Source organism: Oncorhynchus kisutch, linkage group LG18, assembly GCF_002021735.2.
Source record: "Oncorhynchus kisutch isolate 150728-3 linkage group LG18, Okis_V2, whole genome shotgun sequence".
Lineage (NCBI taxonomy): Eukaryota > Metazoa > Chordata > Actinopteri > Salmoniformes > Salmonidae > Oncorhynchus > Oncorhynchus kisutch.
Window position 1 is genome coordinate 62,549,380 of NC_034191.2, and position 26,825 is coordinate 62,576,204.

At 45.2% G+C, this 26,825-nt stretch overlaps 1 protein-coding gene across 5 annotated transcripts in view; it reads right to left on the reverse strand.

Annotated features, from left to right (window-relative positions):
- The window catches only part of col11a1a (collagen, type XI, alpha 1a), an 89,168-nt gene extending 67,293 nt beyond the window's left edge, over positions 1-21,875 (reverse strand). For 2 of the 5 annotated variants that reach the window (XM_031796442.1, XM_031796441.1), the window contains exons 1-4: positions 21,375-21,753; positions 14,154-14,318; positions 12,454-12,667; positions 4,665-4,827 (exon numbers count right to left, since the gene is read on the reverse strand). In XM_031796442.1, coding sequence (XP_031652302.1) covers positions 4,665-4,827; positions 12,454-12,667; positions 14,154-14,318; positions 21,375-21,489 — 657 coding nt within the window. In that variant the 5' untranslated portion in view covers positions 21,490-21,753. Of the gene's footprint in view, positions 1-4,664; positions 4,828-12,453; positions 12,668-14,153; positions 14,319-21,374 lie in introns of all 5 variants that reach the window. The other 3 variants (XM_031796444.1, XM_031796443.1, XM_031796445.1) reach the window with 2 other exon arrangements.
- Between the last annotated feature and the right edge of the window lie 4,950 nt (positions 21,876-26,825).

Genomic DNA, 26,825 nt, shown 5'->3' on the forward strand with positions numbered 1-26,825 from the left:
CAGGAGAGACGGGAGGGGGGGGGGGGATGAGGAGGAGGGGAGGGGTGGGCGGGGGGTATACAGGGCTAAAGTCTGTGCCGCTGACGGGTAATGTCAGCCCGGGATGAATAGACGGTCTCATGGCGGTGGCTCAGTAGGGGGGCCGGAGAAGGAGGGAAGGAGGGAAGGAGGGGAGGAGGTGGGGAAGAAGGGAACAGGGGGGTGAGGAAGGTCTGAAGGGGCAATGAAAGGCTCTCATTCATCCACTCAGTCCTGTATGGCTAACTGAACCCTTCAGACGCCGTGAAGCAGGTATCATAGGCTAACAGCAGCAAATTGTAGAGTTAAGCCGATTTACAAGGAACATTCTAAGTTCAAAGTATGAGCTAGGGACATAACGACGTGTGTGCATTTAATGTGTCATTTGCATAATAGGTTATAAATGGTCCGGTTTAAAATATTATGACTTTAGCTTTTGGTTTCTTAGTTTTCTCCCTCCTTCCACACACAGAATACTCCGGTATTTCCTCTGCACATATCCCAGAATACAACACTGTGAAGCTAGGTGATTACTACGCATAGACAACAGATAGAAGTTCTGTTCCAGACTCTGTTACCTTGGTCTTATGGGTCTCATCCCGAGCCATTCCACTGGGCAACTTCTCATCGGAACCACTATATTTCATACAGCTGCCGGCTTCTGGGCCAGCTAATACATCTCATCAAAACTGACAGGGAAAATAAAGGCAGAGGGACTTTCAATGCTGTTCATGTTGGGCTGAATGAAAGATTTCAAGCTGATACTGTACTTATGGTCTATTGAAAACATGAAACAACTGGAATAGTTTAGTGTGAACTGCAATGCAACTAGGATACACTCACACCACATGTAAAATGAACAGCAAATGTGCTATGACCACACTTTGCTATTACTCCATCAAAGTTACTATCAGTACCCTAAAAACAGTTCATATACTAGGTGACACTACGATAATCACACAGCAAGCCACATTTCAACACACAATGCAACAACGTGACCACTGAGGCTCCCTCCACACCACACCACACACCAAATCACCGGGGTGATGACACGGCACTATGTGAAATGGCTTTCAAGAGCCAGTAGCAGCAGCCGAGTCAGCCCACAGTCAGGGTTAGGGTTAGAGCCAGCAGCAGTCAGCCCACAGTCAGGGTTAGGTTAGGGTTAGAGCCAGCAGCAGAGTCGATCAGACAACGGCCAGGGTTATTAGGGTTATGGTTAGAGCCAGCAGTAGAGTCGATCAGCCCACTGCCAGGGTTATTAGGGTTATGGTTAGAGCCAGCAGTAGAGTCGATCAGCCCACAGCCAGGGTTATTAGGGTTATGGTTAGAGCCAGCAGTAGAGTCGATCAGCCAACGGCCAGGGTTATTAGGGTTATGGTTAGAGCCAGCAGTAGAGTCGATCAGCCCACAGCCAGGGTTATTAGGGTTATGGTTAGAGCCAGCAGTAGAGTCGATCAGCCCACAGCCAGGGTTATTAGGGTTATGGTTAGAGCCAGCAGCAGAGTCGATCAGCCCACAACCAGGGTTATGCAGGGCCAGAGAATGATGAGGAGTCAATCCCCAACCACCCAGCCCCCCATAAACAAACACACTCTCTCACAGGCAAACACAGCCCTGTCCTCTGCATTCACACCACAGGGGTGACCTTTACCCCCCCCCCCCCCCCCCCTCTACACAGACACCATGTGTTTCAATTTATCTCACGTGACAATCAGCCCATTGTCAGACATTATTTACATCCTAACTCACTCTGATCCAATACCGTCCACCTCTGCCTGAACTGCAGGGACCCGGACAGAGATAACACACACATCACTAAAGGGAGACGTGATGAAGTCAGAGAAACACTAAAACATTCTAACAATAATCACCTTAACTAGCGTGAGTCAATGTCATGCCATACCGCTAAAAGTTCTTTCAGGAAACATAAAGTTACGTAAACTCAACATAGTGCTCAGATTTCTCTTTTCTAGCCAAAAAAACAACAAACTAAAACATGAAACACTCCTCTTTTAACCACCAAAAACAGTTTACTACGCTTTACTAAGCAACAACATTTCCCTCACAGCTTCAGCGCCCATTTGAAGTTCCCTCCAAATGAAAAGCACCTGCAGTAGACAACCAAACATTCCTACAGTCCAGTGTTGTGTGTTCAGTGAACCCATCACCCCTGAAGTTGCACTCTGTCAAACAGTAGGGTTAGGGTTAGATCTTTAATTGCAAGCTATAGGAGATGCTGCAATGTAGATGAGAATGTAGCCTAGTAGCCTACCAGAGGTTTAATACGAGGCTACTTACATGACCAAAAGTATGTGGACACCTGCTAGTCGAACATCTCATTCCAAAATCAAGGGTATTAATATGGAGTTGGTTTCCCCTTTGATGCTATAACAGCCTCCACTCTTCTGGGTAGGCTTTCCACTAAATGATGGAACATTGCTGCGGGGACTTGCTTCCATTCAGCCACAAGAGCATTAGCGAGGTCGGCCACTGATGTTGGGAGATTAGGTCTGGCTTGCAGTCGGCGTTCCAATTCATCCCAAAGGTGTTCGATAGAGCTGAGGTCAGGACTCTGTGCAGGTCAGTCAAGTTCTTCCACACCGATATTTACAAACCATTTCTGTATGGACCTTGCTTTGTGCACAAGGACATTGTCATACTGGAACAGGAAACGGTCTTCCTCAAACTTTTGCCACAAAGTTGTAAGTACAGAATCGTCTAGAATGTCATTATATACTGTAGCATTAAGATTTCCCTTCACTGGAACTAAGGGGCCTAGCCCGAAGCATGAAAACAGCCCCAGACCATTATTCCTCCTCCACCAAACTTTACAGTTGGCACTATGCATTGGTGCAGGTAGCGTTCTCCTGGCTTCCACCAAACCCAGATTCATCAGTCAGAATGCCAAATGGTGAAGCGTGATTCATCACTCGAGAAAATGTGTTTCCACTGCTCCAGAGGTGGCGAGCTTTACATCACTCCAGCTGACGCTTCGCACTGCGCATGGTGATCTTAGGCTTGTGTGCGGCTGCTCGGCCATGGGATCCCATTGTGTGAAGCTCCCGACGAACAGTTCGTGTGCTGAAGTTGATTTCAGAGGCAGTTTGTAACTCTGTAGTGAGTGTTGCAACCAAGGACAGACGATTTTTTACGTTACAGCTCTAACAGAGCAGAAATATGACGAACTGACTTGTTGGAAAGGTGGCATCCTATGATGGTGCCATGTTGAAAGTAACTGAGCTCTTCAGTAAGGCCAATCTACTGCCAATGTTCATTTAAGGAGATTGCATGGCTGTGTACTCGATTTTATGCACCTGTCAGCAACGGGTCTGGCTGAAGTAGACAAATCCACTAATTTGAAGGGGTGTACTTTTGTATATTTAGTTGTATGTCTAATGACTGAAGCCATAGACAGACCGCTGTTCATCTGGAACTGGCCTTTGTGTTATGATCATCATGAAGCTAAATGACATCCAATGTCTCCTTCTACTAGTAGAAATATCTGGCTTGGTCCTTTGTAAGGTGTCTAACAGTGTTCCTGAGCCCACATAAGGCAGACAGACATTGAGCAGACTGGTCTAAATTACCACCACATTCCTCCAGGTTCGTCCAGGTTACATCAAAGGAGAGTAACAATACAGTGTGTACCAAAATGGCACCCTATTCCCTATATTGTGCACTTCTTTTGACCAGGGCCCAGGTGAAAAGTAGTGTACTACACAGGGAATAGGGTGCCATTTGGGGCACACCCACACACATGGTCAAGGAGGCGAGCACTCCACGCTCCTTTTCTCACACAGCAGAGCAGCAAGCGCGGAGAGCTCGCTACACATAACAGAGGAAACCTGTGGCTGATTAGCACAATGCATTCTGTACAGACGCCGTTCCTCCAAAGTCATAAAGAAACAACTGTGTTTGATCATGGACACGTTTTGTACTGTAAATCGTTTTAGATTAAAGCATCTGTTAATGGTTGTCGTTGTTTGATGTACTGTACAATCAAACATGATGTTTGAAATGTTTCTTGCATTCTAAATCAACGGGCTACAAACATTAGTCATTGGCCTAGACTGCCGTTGGTTGGATTTTAAAGACACCGCATCGTTTAAAAGACCTTCAACTTTCAATGCATGCTTTTTTATTTTAAAGTTAAAACATGAACACCCTTGGTGCAATAATGAATGTACATCACGCAGCCTCCTGCATGCTTGTCTCTCCTTCAAGACCCTTTCAAAGAGTAATGAAGACACACACAGGCGGAGTATCTTCCTCTCTGATTTTGCAATGTGATGAAATATCAACAACAATGAACTGATTATATGATACATGGACACCAATGATTCTGTTTGTCTCCAAAGCTTGGGTCAATAAGGACAAAGACAGTTGGATCTCTCTCAAATATATCATGGCCCAGTGTACACTGTAACATACATCCGCATGGTCGTATTCACAAGAAATCAAAATGAAGAAAGCAGATTGAAATGGGGAGGGACGACCTGAACTTGTCTAATAAGAAACTCAAATTTTTTGTTGCAAAACATTTTGTTGTGGCATACTACGGTGTGCAGTAATGAATACGACCCATGTTACACCAACCAATCAGAATGTACAGTACAGCCTTATATCCAACATAATGTGTTTACCTGAAAGACTTCCTCGTCAAGGATCCTGGTTCCGAACACAGTGATCCCGTTGGTGTTAATAGAGGCACGGTCACTCCTGAGGAGGGGTTTGGTGATCTTCTGTTTACAGTCCACGATGATGGTGACCGTCTTCTTCTCCACACTGATGGCCACACGATGCCACCTGTTAGAGGGAACAACCGAAACAAGATATGTGGTGAGAGATGTTCAGATTAGACCTCTGCAAAAACCTACCCTGAACGTTGAGCTCACCAAGTCAAACTGTGGAGTTGTTTGTAGCGTTTAGCCAGGCCAACAAAAACCTCCACAAACAGACAGACCATGGGTTGTGTCTCAAATGGAACCCTATTCCCTATATGCTGTAGTGGACTACTATTTACCAGGTTCCATAGTCTAAAGTAGTGCACTATATAGGGAAAAGTGCCATTTGAGACACATACAAAGGGTTAACTGGGATGGTCACGTGTAAGCCCAACACCTCTCAAAGCCCCCTTCAGGACAGTTTGCCACCGGCAGCACTTGGGCTATTACATTCCAGCTCAGGCCATGCAGCCAGGCCATGCAGCCAGGCCATGCAGCCAGGCCATGCAGCCAGGCCAGGCAGCCAGGCCATGCAGCCAGGCCATACAGCCAGGCCAGGCAGCCCAGGCCAGGCAGCCAGGCCATGCAGCCAGGCCAGGAAGTCTAGGCCATGCAGCCAGGCCAGGCAGTCTAGGTCAGGCAGCCAGGCCATGCAGCCAGGCCATGCAGCCAGGCCAGGCAGTCTAGGCCAGGCAGCCAGGCCATGCAGCCAGGCCAGGCAGTCTAGGCCAGGCAGCCAGGCCAGGCAGCGGAGCACATTTTTGCCCCCACACTCTGGCCCTGTTTAACACGGGATTATACTCATTAAACTCCAAACTTAATCCTCCTTCTGGGTTACTCAACATGACAGACGTGCTGAACATTGTGGAAAGTGTGTGTCAGGAAAGAGCAAGAGGGAGCAGAAGGTGCACAGTCAAAACATTGTCCAAAGGAGGAAGAGGATGAGGAAGAGGAGGAGATAGCAGGAGGAGGAGGAGATGAGGAGGAGGAGGGCCGGAACTGATCAGATCCCACTGACCAAAATTCAAGGCAAGGCGCTCCAAGAACCAGTCAGTCAGCAATACTGATCAATATGTCTGCCCTTGGATGACAACTCTTTTACTGTATACCTCTCATTATGATAGCAACCCAAGCACTTAGTTAATCAGCCATTATGTACATGTTTGATTTTGGCAACAATTATAAAGGAAATCCACTTTCTCATCTGACAGTTGCTTCAGCTGATACCTTGGAAAAGTTTGAATGTCTTTCCTTTGAATGACACTACAGCAATACTATCATTTTGCCACTGTTTAAGTACACATTTACAGTATATGTCTATAACAATGCATTAACTGAAGGGGGCTGGCCGGGTGGATAGGCAGCAGTAGTTACAGCGATTTGGAAAAGGCCTTGTGTTGGACTTCATCCAAGTCCTTAAGTGCTAAGATCCTGCACAGAGTCCATTGCTCTTCACCCTGCAGAACTGCCACAAAATGGGGGTTACACTGTTCTGTTAGAATGGAAGCATGGTCTCTACTCTTACTCTGTGGTGTTAGAATGCCAGCATGGTCTCTACTTTTACTCTGTTCTGTTAGAATGCCAGCATGGTCTCTACTTTTACTCTGTTCTGCTGGAATGGCAGCATGGTCTCTACTCTTACTCTGTGGTGTTAGAATGCCAGCATGGTCTCTACTTTTACTCTGTTCTGTTAGAATGCCAGCATGGTCTCTACTTTTACTCTGTTCTGCTGGAATGGCAGCATGGTCTCTACTCTTACTCTGTGGTGTTAGAATGGCAGCATGGTCTCTACTCTTACTCTGTGGTGTTAGAATGGCAGCATGGTCTCTACTCTTACTCTGTTCTGATAGAATGGCAGCATGGTCTCTACTCTTACTCTGTTCTGATAGAATGGCAGCATGGTCTCTACTCTTACTCTGTTCTGATAGAATGGCAGCATGGTCTCTACTCTTACTCTGTTCTGATAGAATGGCAGCATGGTCTCTATTCTTACTCTCTGGTGTTAGAATGGCAGCATGTTCTCTACTCTTACTCTGTTCTGATAGAATGGCAGCATGGTCTCTACTCTTACTCTGTTCTGATAGAATGGCAGCGGGGTCTCTACTTTTACTCTGTTCTGATAGAATGGCAGCATGGTCTCTACTTTTACTCTGTTCTGATTGAATGGCAGCATGGTCTCTACTTTTACTCTGTTCTGATAGAATGGCAGCATGGTCTCTACTTTTACTCGGTTCTGATAGAATGGCAGCGGGGTCTCTACTTTTACTCTGTTCTGATAGAATGGCAGCATGGTCTCTACTCTTAATCTGTGGTGTTAGAATGGCAGCATGGTCTCTACTTTTACTCTGTTCTGATAGAATGGCAGCATGGTCTCTACACTTACTCTGTTCTGTTAGAATGGCAGCATGGTCTCTACTCTTACTCTGTGGTGTTAGAATGGCAGCATGGTCTCTACTCTTACTCTGTGGTGTTAGAATGGCAGCATGGTCTCTACTCTTACTCTGTGGTGTTAGAATGGCAGCATGGTCTCTACTTTTACTCTGATCTGATAGAATGGCAGCATGGTCTCTACTCTTACTCTGTTCTGATAGAATGGCAGCATGGTCTCTACTCTTACTCTGTTCTGATAGAATGGCAGCATGGTCTCTACTCTTACTTGTTCTGGCAGAATGGCAGCATGGTCTCTACTTTTATTCTGTTCTGATAGAATGGCAGCATGGTCTCTACTCTTAATCTGTGGTGTTAGAATGGCAGCATGGTCTCTACTTTTACTCTGTTCTGATAGAATGGCAGCATGGTCTCTACACTTACTCTGTTCTGTTAGAATGGCAGCATGGTCTCTACTCTTACTCTGTGGTGTTAGAATGGCAGCATGGTCTCTACTCTTACTCTGTGGTGTTAGAATGGCAGCATGGTCTCTACTCTTACTCTGTGGTGTTAGAATGGCAGCATGGTCTCTACTCTTAATCTGTGGTGTTAGAATGGCAGCATGGTCTCTACTTTTACTCTGTTCTGATAGAATGGCAGCATGGTCTCTACTCTTACTCTGTTCTGATAGAATGGCAGCATGGTCTCTACTCTTACTCTGTTCTGATAGAATGGCAGCATGGTCTCTACTCTTACTCTGTTCTGGCAGAATGGCAGCATGGTCTCTACTTTTATTCTGTTCTGTTAGAATGGCAGCATGGTCTCTACTCTTACTCTGTGGTGTTAGAATGGCAGCATGGTCTCTACTCTTACTCTGTGGTGTTAGAATGGCAGCATGGTCTCTACTCTTACTCTGTGGTGTTAGAATGGCAGCATGGTCTCTACTTTTACTCTGATCTGATAGAATGGCAGCATGGTCTCTACTCTTACTCTGTTCTGTTAGAATGGCAGCATGGTCTCTACTCTTACTCTGTTCTGATAGAATGGCAGCATGGTCTCTACTCTTACTCTGTTCTGGCAGAATGGCAGCATGGTCTCTACTTTTATTCTGTTCTGATAGAATGGCAGCATGGTCTCTACTTTTACTCTGTTCTGATAGAATGGCAGCATGGTCTCTACTTTTACTCTGTTCTGATAGAATGGCAGCATGGTCTCTACTCTTACTCTGTGGTGTTAGAATGGCAGCATGGTCTCTACTTTTACTCTGTTCTGATAGAATGGCAGCATGGTCTCTACTCTTACTCTGTTTTGTTAGAATGGCAGCATGGTCTCTACTCTTACTCTGTTCTGTTAGAATGGCAGCATGGTCTCTACTCTTACTCTGTGGTGTTCAAATGCCATGGTCTCTACTCTTACTCTGTTCTGGCAGAATGGCAGTATGGTCTCTACTCTTACTCTGTGGTGTTAGAATGGCAGCATGGTCTCTACTCTTGCTCTGTCTGATAGAATGGCAGCGGGGTCTCTACTTTTACTCTGTTCTGATAGAATGGCAGCATGGTCTCTACTTTTACTCTGTTCTGATAGAATGGCAGCAGGGTCTCTACTTTTACTCTGTTCTGATAGAATGGCAGCATGGTCTCTACTCTTAATCTGTGGTGTTAGAATGGCAGCATGGTCTCTACTTTTACTCTGTTCTGATAGAATGGCAGCATGGTCTCTACTCTTACTCTGTGGTGTTAGAATGGCAGCATGGTCTCTACTCTTACTCTGTTCTGATAGAATGGCAGCATGGTCTCTACTCTTACTCTGTTCTGTTAGAATGGCTGCATGGTCTCTACTCTTACTCTGTGGTGTTAGAATGGCAGCATGGTCTCTACTCTTACTCTGATCTGATAGAATGGCCGCATGGTCTCAACTCTTACTCTGTTCTGATAGAATGGCAGCATGGTCTCTACTTTTACTCTGTTCTGATAGAATGGCAGCATGGTCTCTACTTTTACTCGGTTCTGATAGAATGGCAGCGGGGTCTCTACTTTTACTCTGTTCTGATAGAATGGCAGCATGGTCTCTACTTTTACTCTGTTCTGATAGAATGGCAGCAGGGTCTCTACTTTTACTCTGTTCTGATAGAATGGCAGCATGGTCTCTACTCTTAATCTGTGGTGTTAGAATGGCAGCATGGTCTCTACTTTTACTCTGTTCTGATAGAATGGCAGCATGGTCTCTACTCTTACTCTGTGGTGTTAGAATGGCAGCATGGTCTCTACTCTTACTCTGTTCTGATAGAATGGCAGCATGGTCTCTACTCTTACTCTGTTCTGTTAGAATGGCTGCATGGTCTCTACTCTTACTCTGTGGTGTTAGAATGGCAGCATGGTCTCTACTCTTACTCTGATCTGATAGAATGCCGCATGGTCTCAACTCTTAGTCTGTTCTGATAGAATGGCAGCATGGTCTCTACTCTTACTCTGTTCTGTTAGAATGGCAGCATGGTCTCTACTCTTACTCTGTTCTGATAGAATGGCAGCATGGTCTCTACTCTTACTCTGTTCTGATAGAATGGTAGCATGGTCTCTACTCTTACTCTGTTCTGGCAGAATGGCAGCATGGTCTCTACTTTTACTCTGTTCTGATAGAATGGCAGTATGGTCTCTACTTTTACTCTGTTCTGTTAGAATGTCAGCATTTTACTCTGTTCTGATAGAATGGCAGCATGGTCTCTACTCTTACTCTGTGGTGTTAGAATGGCAGCATAGTCTCTACTTTTACTATGTTCTGATAGAATGGCAGCATGGTCTCTACTCTTACTCTGTTCTGTTAGAATGGCATTATGGTCTCTACTCTTACTCTGTTCTGTTAGAATGGCAGCATGGTCTCTACTCTTACTCTGTGGTGTTAGAATGGCAGCATGGTCTCTACTCTTACTCTGTTCTGGTAGAATGGCAGCATGGTCTCTACTCTTACCCTGTGGTGTTAGAATGGCAGCATGGTCTCTACTCTTACTCTGTTCTGTTAGAATGGCAGCATGGCTTCTACTCTTACTCTGTAGTGTTAGAATGGCAGCATGGTCTCTACTCTTACTCTGTGGTGTTAGAATGGCAGCATGGTGTCTACTCTTACTCTGTGGTGTTAGAATGGCAGCATGGTCTCTACTCTTACTCTGTGGTGTTAGAATGGCAGCATGGTCTCTACTCTTACTCTGTGGTGTTAGAATGGCAGCATGGTCTCTACTCTTACTCTGTGGTGTTAGAATGGCAGCATGGTCTCTACTCTTACTCTGTGGTGTTAGAATGGCAGCATGGTCTCTACTCTTACTCTGTGGTGTTAGAATGGCAGCATGGTCTCTACTCTTACTCTGTGGTGTTAGAATGGCAGCATGGTCTCTACTCTTACTCTGTGGTGTTAGAATGGCAGCATGGTCTCTACTCTTACTCTGTGGCGTTAGACATAACATTTTACAAAAATCTAACAACAAAAAAAGATTTTCTCACATGAAACTAAGGACCTTTGATGTATCTAAACATGACATTACACTTTAAGTTGAAGATCCCATTCTAATATCTATCTAGACCACAAATGTCCACAAATGACCGGGTTACGGCTGCTTTCAAGCCCAGGAAAACAAACTACTCTGTAAAAAAGAAAAAAACATTTGGCTGCTTAGGAAAACAACACAGAGAGACATAATACAACTATTTGTTAAGAAAAAAAAACTGAGCATTTTCTCAGCGTCTCCTCTGTTTGTTTGTTCTCCTGTGTTCCGCCACCGGCTCATGTACACTAAGCTACAGCTCTCAGGAAGAATTCCGGGATTTCCAAACCCCGAGCGGATAATCAGGCATCCACTGACGGAAACTAAGAGACTCTCTGCACGGAATCTGATTGGATGAGGTAATCCAGGAGGTTAATAATGTAAGGATAACATCCCTCCTCCAACCTCTCCTCCATTTTCCTCTCATGGCTGTGAGAGGTAGTCACTTCCGCGCCCAACTAATCCACTGTCTCTGACCCTTGTATCCCCTTGTACTTCTGTTACTACCCAGGACCCCCCTCACCCTTCATATCCCCCGTGCTGCAGCCCAGGATCTAACCCTAAACCCTGGGACAGACCATTTCAGACCTAATCCTGTGATGGGTACCTGTGGTGAGACGAGGTGAAGAAGTTTTCTGCTTCTTAGTGAATACAGAGGACATGGCAGCATGTAAGTATGATTAGGATTATCATACAGGCCGTGGCTGTACCTTGGCTTTATATATTACACGCCCCCTAACAAACATCCCAGCAGTACTAGCCACGTCAAGTTGAGCATGACTGAAAGGCATTCAAAGACCACAATATTTTGTCTTGCAGTGTTAACATAGAACCAATGATGACTAGTAAGACAAATCACATACACCAAAAAGATTGCCAAGGCACTCTGAGCATGCACCAGGTTTGAGTATGGACAGAGTCAGAGTGGAGAGACATGCACCAGGTTTGAGTATGGACAGAGTCAGAGTGGAGAGACATGCACCAGGTTTGAGTATGGACAGAGTCAGAGTGGAGAGACATGCACCAGGTTTGAGTATGGACAGAGTCAGAGTGGAGAGACATGCACCAGGTTTGAGTATGGACAGAGTCAGAGTGGAGAGACATGCACCAGGTTTGAGTATGGACAGAGTCAGAGTGGAGAGACATGCACCAGGTTTGAGTATGGACAGAGTCAGAGTGGAGAGACATGCACCAGGTTTGAGTATGGACAGAGTCAGAGTGGAGAGACATGCACCAGGATTGAGTATGGACAGATTCAGAGTGGAGAGACATGCACCAGGTTTGAGTATGGACAGAGTCAGAGTGGAGAGACATGCACCAGGTTTGAGTATGGACAGAGTCAGAGTGGAGAGACATGCACCAAGTTTGAGTATGGACAGAGTCAGTGTGGAGAGACATGCACCAGGTTTGAGTATGGACAGAGTCAGAGTGGAGAGACATGCACCAGGTTTGAGTATGGACAGAGTCAGAGTGGAGAGACATGCACCAGGTTTGAGTATGGACAGATTCAGAGTGGAGAGACATGCACCAGGTTTGAGTATGGACAGAGTCAGAGTGGAGAGACATGCACCAGGTATGAGTATGGACAGTCAGAGTGGAGAGACATGCACCAGGTTTGAGTATGGACAGAGTCAGAGTGGAGAGACATGCACCAGCTTAACTAAGCTCTGTTTTCATCTCTTCCCTCTAGTCTCTGTGAGCAGCGATGGTCTCTCTTCCTCCCTACCACCCCTCCCCTCCCCTACCTCCATCTCCCTGGTCTCTGTGAGACAAACCAGCAGCAGTAGAGGTAGATCAGGCTTTACTTACTTTCCGTCGGCAAGGTTGAGAGAGCGGAACAGGGGGTAGTCCTCAGGGGCGGGCTTGCCACTCTGGTCCTCATACAGGAAGACAGGTGAGCGTCCCACCTCCACCCCCAGCTGCTGCACGCCCTGCTCACTGTAAACAGACAGCAGGAAGGACTGGATGCCGGCCTTGGGCCTGAGGGTGGTCAGGATGGAGAAGTCTTCAGGGAACACACCCCCTACACAATGGACAGAATGCAGGTTAGATCAGGCTATAAATACACAGGAACACACCCCCTACAGAACACACAGGTTGGGTTAGAAATAAAGAGATACAGTAAGACACCCCCTACACAATGGACAGAATGCAGGTTAGATCAGGCTATAAATACACAGGAACACACCCCCTACACAATGGACAGAACGCAGGTTAGATCAGGCTATAAATACACAGGAACACACCCCCTACACAATGGCCAGAACGCAGGTTAGATCAGGCTATAAATACACAGGAACACACTATGTGACTGACTCCGTCGTAAGATCTTTATTGATTGAGACAAAAATGAAATCAGAGGTGAGGACTTTTGGATTCAGTTACCCTTTACATTCTCACATAAATGTACACCGTTTCTTATAAATACACATTGCTTTTATGTTGTTTAGTGTAAGATCTCATTTGTTCTAATATGACTATCCCCGGTTTACAATACTTCAAGCATCCAAATAGACATGAGCTTAATTATCTACTACTTTACTCATGTACATTTCCAGGCTTGTGCACAATTCTATAAGTTTCCGAGGACAATGATAATGAATATGAAAAATCCCAGGTCTTTAGAGTAACATTTTCCTTTCGGAAGAGCCAAATTGGAAGGCAACCAATGCCTGCACATTAAAATAGATTTATTGACACTTTTTTCGTAGTTTATTAGACAAAAATGATCCATTAGCGATTTCATAAGTTTTCCCAAAGAGGAAAAAAAAACGTCATAACAATATCCTACAAAACTTTAAGAGGACATAAAGTTACTTCAACTCAACAGATCTATGAATGAGTCATAGATGTGTAAAAAAAAAAAATGAAAGCTGAAAAAGCTGAAACACCTCTGGAGTTTAATCAAGACTCATAATAATAGTTGATCACTTTTTACACGTCTTCCATTGAGTCCATATTCTTCATTCCGCACGACCCTGTCCTGTAGGCACGACTGAAAGCTTGACATGTGTCTTCCCTTGTCATGTTAATCCATTCAGTGGTGTATGTTTTTGCTGATCTGTTTGTAGGAGCTTCACTACCTGACTTAATGCTTGCAACTTTACATGAGTCACAACTGTTGAAACGGTTCACTCCAGCCCTGTCGAGCCACAGAAATGTGATCAATGGTCTCTAAATCTTATTAACCAAACAGAAGCAGGCAAAGTACAGTACACCAACTCTACTGTGCCTCAGACCGCAAAAGAACGTGCATTGTGCTGTAGTTAGCCGAGCTAGTTCTCTCAGCCAGATTCTCTCTCTCTCTCTGGGGTAGGTGTATTACAAACACTCTGTGGGAGAAATACAGCACTGTCGTATAATCAGATCAGGGATGGCATCCCCTGTCAAAAGCCTTGGCAGGACCAACAAAAGACACATTTAAACACCACTCCCACCGCTCGGCACAGCCAGGATGTGGGGCAGGACAGAGAGAGACAGGGGGGATAGAGGGAACGGGTTCGTCTTACCTGGGAATAACTGCTTGGTGGGAGCACTGATTTGGGCCAGTTTTCCAACTCTGTAGGCTGTGTCCGGCTTAGACGCTCTTCGGTTTGTGCAAAATCCTGATGTTTTCCGAACTCCTTCGGGGGAATTGTGAAAATCTAATACTTTTAGCACGTCCACCGGTTCAGCTGTTGGAAAGAGAGAGAAGATGCAACATGGTATATAATCTGAGAAGAACTTCAGAGGGCACGTGAATCTAGATGGCACAGCACTCCATTTCAACAGTAGGAATGTCAAGCAACCATAATCTATTGCACTTACATAAAATGCATGTGTCACGTCATGCCAAACTACTGTTTCATTCATGAACCTGGTTTTATAGCCTTCAATAGAAAGCACATTTCAATCCAACGAACCATGTGTAAGGTGACTCATCAAATAAAGTGCTACAGAATAGCTCGCTCTTTAATTAAGACACCATATCTATCTACTGAATATCCATTTCTGGTGATAAACTAATGAGGAAATAAATCAAATAATTGAACATAGACAGAAGCATTGGACAATATGTCAGATGCAGCATAAACCATAGAAGAAATCACCCACTGGGCACAGATGTCAATTCAACATTTAGTCCACGTTGGTTCAGTGTAATTCTGTTGACATTATGTGGAAAAAAAAGTTGATTCAACCCCCCCCCCCCCCCGCCCCAGCATGCCCAGCTAACACTGTACGGGACCATGTGACAGGAAGTATCTCCATCCCAAAGCAGAATGACCACTAGCAGCATAATAAACAATGCTCCCACGGCCAGCCAATCTTATAACACAACGTTGTGGATGTAGGTATACTTTGATAAGGGTCACAGTCAGAGCCTGCACTCTGGGTTTCCCATACCCTCCAATCTGATGCTCTTTACATAAAGGAACCTGTGTTTGATCCGACACCCCAGTGAGACAGACCCATGGGAAAGCTGGGGTGGTGATCATACTGTTTATCAAAGCACCTTCTCAGTGTTAACATCAGCTCTGTGATAGGGCTGGGAGACTGGGAGGTAGCACGTTATTCCTAAGAGTTCAACATAGAGTGTTGGTATAGTATAGAAAACAGTAGACTGCTAAGAGAGAACAAAAAAATCTGCCTAGACTCAAAATCATGAGTGAGGAATTGAAACTGAGACTTGTTTCAGACTGTGCTATAGAATAATATACACATTACACAGGCAATACACTACCGGATTGTTAAGGGGCTTGAACCTTCATCTGTTTTTACACGGTTCAGAACCAGCCCTTGCTGTCTAAAGGCATCAGCTAGGCCTTCTGTGGCTGGTCTAAAACCACTGTTTGCTTTGGCACGCGCCAATCAGATCATTCATACGTTTCTTTAGCTACTTTATGCAAGGAGATCTTATAAAAATGTATATTTTCCTCTGGACACACTCAGGCAGACATTCCAGCTCCACAAGGGACAAGCAAACTATAATGACATGCTTCATACTGCTCAATGGAGCATATGGAGAATCCTGTCCCTGTTTCAACATGAAGCAATTTCCATTGCATAAAAGGATGTCTTCAGTACTAACTAGATGATATATACAGTACATACAGTATATACGTAAGTACTGAGCCAAAACTAGCTGTTCTAACTAAGTCCACAATGTGTTGGTTTCCTACCTCAAACTAAACGCATGATCTGCTTTAATATATTCACTATGACTGTTATCGTGTTATATATTTCACAGCATGAGGTGTTGTTTCTGCATTTATGTCATTGGGTCATCAACATCACCATTAGTGACAATCTAATCCGTTTGTTTTTAGTCGGGTGTGAGAGTGTCAGTGCTTAATGAATGACTGACAGGTGTCAGGGAGAAGCTGCCATAGGTCATACCTGTATCTTTCCCATTCCCATGCTAAATGATTAGTGCACCCACCCATAGGAGGTTCCTATCTGGGTCTCTTGTCTCATATAAGACAGATAGCTACCGTGATTAAAACATGTGTCTCAGAATAGACTCAGGAAAAAGCTATTTTTATACATCACCAAAAAACTACTTCTCCAAAAAGTCTTAACATTAAATTAAACAGCAACCACTCTCCTTCATCTATGCTTTGAGGCCTGGGTTGAAAAAGACAAGAAAAATAAACGATGTCTGAGAGAGTCTGCAGAGGCAGAGTACCACACACACACACACACACACACACACACACACACACACACACACACACACACACACACACACACACACACACACACACACACACACACACACACACACACACACACACACACACACACACACACACACACACACACACACACACACACACATATATATACACCAGCAGCACATTCCCCAGGCTGAGAACACACTCATGACCCCCTTAAATCTCTCAAAAGCAAAGGTCTGTCACATCTATTATTCTGTGTCCCAAAGGAAACCTTCTTTGTGTTGACCAGTCTGCCTGCCCATTGAACCAACCATACCCCGACTCCCCCTCCATCACACCAAGGCTATAGCCCCTATATATGACTGAATGAATCACTCACCCAGGGGGAAAGACAGAGACAAACTTAGCTACTCAAAATGGACTCAAAATGGAACAAAAAACTATAGACAAAGTTGAAAAGAATCTCAGAAGAATATAATGTTACTCTGAGAGAGAATAGGGATATGATAGAGATAGGGATATCATCTCCAAGACCACGTGGTAATTTTGTATACTGTGAAAGGTACCCAGGAAGCTACAAGGCTTTTCTAACTGAACTGAAGAGCTCTTTGTGAGTGAGTTTTATTCCAAGAGAGCACCTCTCTCTCTCTCAGTCAGCTCTAACTGTCTCAAGGCCTCATATATTCCAGATGGGTGGTAATTTGGCCAGTGGGCGACCCCCTCACCCAGGTGCCAAAAAAACGTCAATACACCCGAATCCATTAAAACACCAAATGAGTGTGTGAAGTCTCTAAAACCACCCATCTGATGAGCTGGTGTGAGTTTGCTCATGGCCGCTGTGCAAATAAGGACACATATCTCCCAGTCCAAATCCCTAGGTGGCACGGGAAGGAAAGGGGCCCTACATAATCCGAAGGGGAAAAGGGCCAACTCATAGTATCCACATACAGGGGCCTCCACTGTTGCTCAGTTATTGGCTGTTCAAAAAGATCTACCAGTGGAGGCTGCTGAGGAGAGGACGGTTCATTATAATGTCTGGAACGGAGCAAATGGAATGGAATGTATTTGATACTACTGCACCTATTCCACTCAGCCATTACCACGACCCGTCCTCCCCAATTAAGGTGCCACCAACCTCCTGTGAGACCTACGGTGTGCTAATTGATGAGGTTGGGGGGGGGGGGGGGAGAGCTAGGCAACATTAGCATAAAATATACATGGGTTGCAGGTTTTCATGTTACCTCACTTGTCAAGTTAACACATGCATATTCATGCAGATGTATAGACAAGACAACAGTGTGTTTCTGGCAGTTCTACAAAGACTAAAACATAGTTCTGGGAACAGAGGCCAAAAAATGTGCTCTTCGGGTCTTTTTTCATCACAAAACATGCCAGATCATCAGTCAGATATGAGGAGCATGTAAGAAGGATATATTATGTTCCAGACTTTGTTGTTTTTGGGAGGTGAAATTGGCTGGTAAAAAGAGAATACCTTTTCACCTGCTGCTCCCTGAGACTCAAATAATGTATTCAGACAGAATATCTCTCCCTCTACCCCTACTCTCTCGCTCTCCCTCTCCTCTCTCACTCTCCCTCTCTCACTCTACCCCTACTCTCTCGCTCTCCCTCTCCTCTCTCGCTCTCCCTCTCTCACTCTACCCCTACTCTCTCCCCTATTGGACTTCCACACTCCAGGCTCAAACAACACTGCTTTATGCTGGTGTGTCATACCAAGGAAAATTCACTGAAAACGATCCATGTTTCAAAGTGTGTGTTTGTTCTGCTCTCTTTAACTCTTTTAATTCCACTGCATAAATATCAAAACTGAATATCACCTTGCGGACTTCTACTTCAAAAATACCCCCAAAAGTCTAAATATATAGCCTAATTACAAGGCATGGCTTATACAGTCCAAACAACATGTAATCATGTCGAATCAAAATCACCATCATGAGGTAAAGGGGGAGTGATCATGATGAACGACATAAATAATCCCCATCAATATCCCCAACAGGCCAATGTAAATCAAACTAGTCATGGATGAGACAGTCGGCTTGAAACTACCTACAACAAATAGAACAAAAGTCCCCTTCACTTTAGACCTGATTGTCCATGTTTCCTTACCCTTCAGAGAGAGAGAGAGACAGAGAGAGAGAGAGAGAGAGAGAGAGAGAGAGAGAGAGAGAGAATAAAGCCTTTTGAATTGAATTGAAAGAGAGAGATGTGTTTCTGAGGGCAGAGATCAGGGTAGAGTAGAGTAGAGTGGGTTTTGAGGGTTCTGTTTGTCTGCAGGAATGCACCAGAGAGGAGCCCATGCCCCAGGGGCTGTGAAAACGTGTCTGTACACTGCTAGCTCAGAGAAGGCACCCTTCAGAAACAGCCTAATGCTCCATAAACACCAGCAGAGAAACTCACAAAGACATAAAACACATACTGTATATACAGTAGGCTATAGGACAGAAAAATTGATGGAAGTGAATAGTAAATAGCGACTTATATGGGTTTCAACCATGACGAGTTCTGTGTAGGCCTTGTTCTGCTCTGGACGGCCATTAGCAAATATTGAAATACTGAATGGGGGCGACGCATATACATGAACAAATATAATACATTGACTGTTCCCAGAAGTACAATCATCAGAATGCAAGTAAGAAGAGCCATAAGAATGAAAAAGACCAATGTCATCAACGGTTTAGATTCAGTCTGATAAATCCCTCTTGATGAAATATCTACAATAGCATAACGCTATAATAAAGTGTGTAGCCTAAGTAAAAGAAAGATGCATGTATCCTAGAGAAGTAGTTTAATTATAAAGAGGTCTATGATGTTGAAGACCTAGAGTCAGTGACTCACTCACCCCCCACTATGGGAGTAAGACTGGACTGTATGCTGCTGGCCTATATACTATTGGCCGGCCCTTTGAAGCCTCTAAAATAATAGGGAAGTGCAACGAGAACCATCATCAAATAACTGCACAGCACTTAGACTGGAAACATTCCCACCATGGAGGGAGTGCGCACCGCTCCGAGCTCAGACAACACGGCCTTGTCTCCCCAAACCAAACATGCAAGTGCAAAATTCAGGGGGAAATGTTGGCCACGAAGTTGCACAAGCCCCTCCAGTCTCTCGCTGGTCTTCAGTGCGGACTAGGGCAGTGTGGAGAAAGGGTCCTCCTTTTGGCAAGTCAGTGATGTGCTGCTTGACCACTCTGAATCTATCAGAAAGTCCACGGGCACGGACAGCACAGGGGCAGACTGGGACCAAAAATCGGCTCACACATTTCTAACACATTTTTTCCCTCAAAGCTCCCATTATTAGCCAGATAATGATAATTCTGTGCAAAAATCTGAAGTTAGACAGGCCGGCCCACTGGGCTACAAATAGACCAGCCCATCTGGTATTTGAAATACCAGTTGGCCAGTCCGCTCCTGGGCCACCATACACCATGACCCGAAATAATGCCAGTAAATTTGCAGTGCCAGGTAAAAATGCGAATAAATAAAGTCTAGTTAAATAATGAACAATCTCCTTATTACTAATGAAAATGTAGCCATGACACACCCTTCCCCAGTGGATGAGTCTCAAGGGTCTGCCACACTGCACAACTCCCCAATGTCACTGATCAATCCATGCCAATATTCAATATCATTTCATTGTTAAAAATGGATTCCAGCTTGCAATGACCACACTTTCAGAAATAGATGCATTGTCTAGGCTACAGGGGGTTAAGAGAGACAGGTAGAGTAGCGGTTGGGCTAGTAACCAAAAGATTGCTGGTTTGAATCCCCAAGCCTACTAAGTGAAAAATCTGTTGATGTGCTCTTGAGTAAGGCACTTAACCCTAATTGCTCCTGTAAGTCGAAGAGCGTCTGGTAAACTGTATGGAAATCAGGGCCCAGTTTTTCAAAAGTTACGAATCTGGATTTCGCCTATCAGGTAGGATTAAATGCATAGAAATATAATGAATAGAATGGGGGTCCCCATTCAAGTCAATGACTCATCCATTCTATTCATTCTTTCTATGCATTTAATCCTATATGATAGGCGAAATCCACCTAGATAATTATTGAAAAACTGGGTCCACATGAAATAGAATTCAATACCTAGGCTATAATGTGCGCAGTATAACGGATCTAAATGGACCATTACTGTTTTAATTTATTATAAAACAGTAATGTGACCATTGACAATAACTAATAAGGACTATATTAAATGATACCGGGTGCTTTAGAGAGATTCGGATAGCCTACCCCGGATTTAGGTCTTGAAATTTCCCGTGCCCCGGAGCCATGAATAAAATTGACAGACACCTCTCCTCTGGCTGCATAATTATTTAACAAACTGTGAGGCTGCAATCTCAAGCCGTGCGGAATTCCACACACACCTAACGGACCACTAATTCTAACGAGTTTTTTTTTCAGCATAAATCTCTAAAGCTGTCTCTAAATGGGGTGCTAGACAAATTATTTAACGGCTCCTTCGCAACGAAACTAAGCGAAGTACCTGAAAAGAAAAGCATGTGCACCGAATAAACTTTGTGCATAATAATTGTGCGATATGAGATAACTGTTTCAACTTTATGGTGGATATAAAAGCTATTTGATCATGCATAAAACTGTCGTGGAAAAACAATTAGAGGGTATATTAGCTACAATGCATTTCAATTAATGTAAAATAACAAAAATCGTCATAACCCTTTGAAACACTTGACATAGTGATAACTACATCTATTTGGAACCAATGTCAATAGTATGCAACGTATATTTGGGTCAATATCTTTGAACTTAAATGTTCAATAAAATATGTGATTCGCTTTACTTTGGTTCAATTGTAACTTGCCTTGAGTTAATTGGTAGCTATACATCCACAGATCGTTTGACGGAATCATATAGCGTCAATCTCTTTCCTACCTTTCTTCTCACATCTGTTTGCGTTGCTCATTGAAAATACAGTTGCCAAAACCCGACCCTTTTGTTTTCCCTGATCTCTCCATCATGTTTTCTGACCAGACCCACGTTTTCTGCCGCGGTTGACTTTTACACGCACTTTTTTGGATCCTAAAAGTATTCTTACCTGCTCTGACATGTGTAGCCTGCAGAACCAGGGTTAAAGTGATGAATGCGGTTACAGTGGAATCCATAATCCACCTTTTCGTTTTCCACCTTGTGGACCACCTTTGCATCTCCATGGTCGGCGCCCACAAAAGTGAACAAAACTTGGGCGACTTCAACTGATTTTAAATTACTTCCCTTCCACAATCCCAAATGTGATGGATAATTACACTAAACAGCCATAAGTAAGTGTTTAGCCTCTTCTCTCAGCCACTCCAGGCCCCTGTACGGTCTTCTTTTCCAGTGCCCAGCCTTCTGACTGAAGGTATTTGGGCTTTAATCAAAACTCCCAGAGAGCACTCGATACCCTAGGAGCCACACCGACAGGAGGGCTGGGCAAGCACCACAAACCAAACCCACGGTTACAGCGAAATGACAAGGGGAAAAGCCCCCGATTAGCAAATCACGGGGCTAGAAATTCTCATTGGGATCCACCCATCAGTTTTGCAAAGCTGATGTGAATTCTTCCCTGAGCGCTCGTCCACGTATATATATATTTTAAATAAATGGTAAGATTAAAAAAAAAACGGCTTCGACTTTCTGGAAATGTCCCGGGAATTAACGGAATGCCATTGGGGTGAGAGAGAATTAGACATGTGAGCAATTCTCAGTGTTGGACAGTGTCTTGTGTGTCTGCCCTGTCCCACATAGAATATTGTTCTGCTCTGGTCACCTGCTGCCGTTAGTGTTGGTTGTGTTCACATAGGAGACAATATTAGTTTATTAGAGCAAACAAAGTCATATTTTAAGATTGAGATCACTTTATTAACCCAACCCCTCAGAAAGACACATGTATATACACTTACATATATCGTTTTTTTGGAGAGGTGTGGGGGGCTGCCACAGGATTTGATACAAGCAACCCACTGGTTGCCACCTCACTTTATTATATTATTACATATTTTCTGTGGATTTAAGCATCACATCATGCATGAGCAATGCATGTCATTGATTCATTTTCACTCTTGTTCTCCATGTAAAACCTTGACAGACTGAATCATATTCTCCAGAAATATCAGACTTTTCTCTTTTCAGGAGAGTTCCAGAAATCCTACTGGGCTGGTCAATTATAGCTGACTGAGGGAGAGGTAGAAAGAGAGAGACAGAGACATCGAGAGAGCAAGGGAGAGAGAGAGGGAGAGAGACAGAGAGGGGGGGGGAGCTAGTGAGTGAGAGAGAGAAAGAGAGAGAGCGAGTGAATGAAAGAAAGAGAGAGACAGAGAAAGAGAGAGAGAGAGCTGTCAGATAGTGTTGCTTCTCACCTGACATCCCCCACTGAGACCTTTCATCTGATCCAGTTGGCCAGCTGCTCACATGACCTCACAGGAAGGGCACAGGCAGGTTACATATCCCCTACCCCCAGCCTCACTCCAGCCCAACTTATACCCCATACCCCCGGCCTCACTCCAGCCCAACTTATACCCCCAGCCTCACTCCAGCCCAACTCCATATGCCTCTACCTCCTACCTCCAGCCCCACTCCTCCCAAATGCATAGCCACAGTCTCAGGATGAGCAAGGGAAACGTCCTCTGACAGAATGCTACTTTTTAGGTCTTGTCTGGTCAATATTGTCTATTCTCCATTGACTCCATAAGATCTGATGCAACCAGGCACACTCTATCATGGACAGGTACCTATTAACAAGTCTGGCCAGTCGGAAGCAGGGTGTGTGTATACCCACTACAACGCTCTGTCTCTTGGCTGGCCTCAAAACAGTAAGACAAGGACCCAGACCAGATCACATCTGTCAACATGCTTGTGTTGTCTATCCTGAGATACACAGCTGCATCCTAGATGGCACCATATCCCCTGTATAGTGCACTACTTTCTACCAGGGCCCGTAAGGAATACGGTGCCATTAGAACATAGACACATAGTCTTTGGGTTGATCCTGAGACTAGCCAATATCCTAGCCAAGTAGTATCAGACGGACTGTCAGGCCTCTTCACAGACAGACAGACACAGATCTGGGTAATGGTCTTGTGGTGGATTGGTGTCCAGCCAGTACAGGGAGAGCTGCCCAGAACATCATGCTTCTCCACGGTTCAGAGACCACAGGCCTGAGACAATGTATGCATCCCAAATGGCCCCCTATTCCCTATTTAGTGGACTACTTTTGCCCAGAGCCCAATGGGCGTCTATGTAGGGAATAGGGGGCCATTATTAGATGAAGCCAATAGCATGGAACTGGGTAGCACAGTTGGAGGATTCATGCAAGTGATTGTTTGGTGTATTCAATAATGCAAGGCTATCAACCATTTTACCATTGGCTTATTGTCACGCCCTGACCTTAGTTATCTTTGTTTTCTTTATTATTTTGGTTAGGTCAGGGTGTGACGAGGGTGGTATGTGTGGTTTTGTCTTGTCTAGCGTTTTTTGTATATCTATGGGGTTTTGGTTTGTCTAGGTAAATGTAGGTCTATGGTGGCCTGAATTGGTTCCCAATCAGAGGCAGCTGTTTATCGGTGTCTCTGATTGGGGATCCTATTTAGGTTGCCATTTTCCATTTTGGTTTTGTGGGTTATTGTCAATGTGTAGTTGCATGTCAGCACTAGTTGTTTATAGCGGCACGTTTGTTTTTGTTAGTTTGTTTAAGTGTTCTTCGTTAAATAAAAGAAGAATCTATTCACGCTGCGCCTTGGTCTCCTCGTTATGTCGAATGTGACAGAATAACCCACCAAACAAGGACCAGGCAGCGTGAAAAGGAGGAACAGCGCTTAATGGGGAAATGGACTTAGGAGGAGATATTAGATGGAGCAGGACCCTGGACACAGCCAGGGGAGTATTCGTCGTCCTAAGGAGGCAGCGAAAGCGGAACAGCGATACTACGAGGAGAAATACCGGAGGAAGAGGAACAGCGACAATATGAAAGTACACGGCTAGCACGGAAGCCCCAATAATGTTTTTTTGGGGGGGCACACAAGGAGATTGCATGAGTCAGGTTGGAGACCTGAGCCTACTCGTGCTTACTGTGGGGAGCGTGTAACTGGTCAAGCATCGTGTTATGTGGTAGAGCGCACAGTGTCTCCAGTGCGCTATTCTAGCCCGGTGTGCTCTATTCCAGCTCCTCGCATTTTTCGTGCTAGAATGGGCATCCAGCCAGGAAGGAGGGTGCCGGCTCAACGCTCCTGGTCTCCAGTATACCTCCTTGGACCAGGAAATCCTGCGCCGGCTATGCGTACTGTGTCTCTGGTGAGTCTGCACAGCCCAGTGTGTCCTGTGCCAGTGCTCTGCATTTGCAGGGCGAAAATAAACATCCAGCCAGGACGGGTTGTGTCAGCTCTACACTCCAGCCATCCAGTGCGCCTCCACAGTCCAGTACGTCCTGTTCCTCCTCCCCGCACTCGCCCTGAGGTGTGTGTCACCAGCCCGGTACCACCAGTGTCGGCAGTCCAGAGCGCCTCGGCAGTCCAGAGCATCCGGCGACAGTACCCAGTCCAGAGCGTCCGGCGTTAGTACCAAGTCCAGATTGTCTGGCAACAGTACCCAGTCCAGAGCGTCTGGCGACAGTACCCAGTTCAGAGCGTCCGGCGACAGCACACAGACCGGAACCTCCGGCGACGGGCCACAGTCCGGAACCTCCGGCGACGGGCCACGGTCCGGAACCTCCGGCGACGGGCCACGGCCCGGGGTCTCCGGCCACGGGCCACGGTCCGGGGTCTCCGGCGACGGGCCACGGTCCGGGGTCTCCGGCGACGGGCCACGGTCCGGGGTCTCCGGCGACGGGCCACGGTCCGGGGTCTCCGGCGACGGGCCACGGTCCGGGGTCTCCGGCGACGGGCCACGGTCCGGGGTCTCCGGCGACGGGCCACGGTCCGGGGTCTCCGGCGACGGGCCACGGTCCGGGGTCTCCGGCGACGGGCCACGGTCCGGGGTCTCCGGCGACGGGCCACGGTCCGGGGTCTCCGGCGACGGGCCACGGTCCAGAACATCCGGCGATGATCCACGTAGCGAGGGTCCCCAGCCCGGGGCTACGGCGAGGAGCCGCAGTCCAGAGCCTCCGTCGATGATCCACGTGTCAGTGTAACAAAAGCGGACTCAGCGTAAAGAAGGGGGGCGGCATCCAGAACCAAAGCCGTCACCAAGGTTAGTTGCCCACCCAGACCCTCCCATATAGGTTTAGGTTTGCGGCCGGGAGTCCGCACCTTTGGGGGGGGGGGGGGGTGGTACTGTCACGCCCTGACCTTAGTTATCTGTGTTTTCTTTATTATTTGGTTAGGTCAGGGTGTGACAAGGGTGGTTTTTGCATTGTCTAGGGGGTTTTGTATGTTTATAGGGTTTGCCTAGTCTAGGTGTTTTTATGTCTATGGTTACCGAGATTGGTTCTCAATCAGAGGAAGCTGTTTATCGTTGTCTCTGATTGTGGACCATATTTAGGTAGCCATATTCCTTGGATAGTTGGTGGGTTGTTATTCTATGTTTAGTTGCCTGTTCTGCACTAGCCATATTACTTCACGGTTCGTTTAATTTAGTTCTGTTCAGTGTTCTCTCTTTATTAAAGAGTTATGTTCACTTACCACGCTGCGCCTTGGTCTCCTCTTTATGACGACCGTGACACTTATAGAATAACCAACTCCTCCATATCAATATTAGACACGTGGCACTGTCTTGCTTGTTTCCTTCTTAAAGATAAAACAAGGGAAATAATGGAGTCACACTTTATCTGGATAATCCCGTGTAGATGGTCATACTATCAGCAAAATATTTGTTGATAAGCAACTGCTTGCTAAGGTTATGGTTAGGTTTAGAATAAGGGTTAGGGAAAGGGTTAAGTCTAGGGCTAGTGGATAGTTAGTTGAAATGTTATTGAACATCTACAAACCATTTACAACCCCTCTACTTGGGACTATCAAAACAAAGAAAAATATGGAAAATAACCTGATACATTGGGTAAAAGTTTGTGAAATTGGGTTACGATTTGGGTATTCACAATGTTGGATGTGAATGACACATTTTTTAAAAGTCCAGTTGGACTGGAGATTATCAACAAAGCAAATACATTTGACTTGGTGTTCATGACCTAGTTGGTCACATATGGTCTATTTATGGCTGAATATTATGAATGACACAGAAAACAAAGCAGCTTTTCCACAGGAATGTGAGTTTTGGATTTAAACAGATTCCCTGTTTTGTTTTTTTACTCAAGTGTTTCGACTATGGGACCTACTGCCCCTGTCACACCAAACATGTGGTAGTGGGCCTGTCTATCTCTCTATGGACCTCTAGACCAGGTAAAATACCATAGAATAAAAGGCTATTAATGTGATTGTCTCTATGGTAGTATGTAATTCCTGTATGTATAGTAATGGTTTACATTGTATCATTTAGTGGGGTTGTTGGTACCTTGCAAGATGTTATTACAAGGTTATAGGACACAGCTTTTTATTATGTTAGTATACAGTATTTCACATTA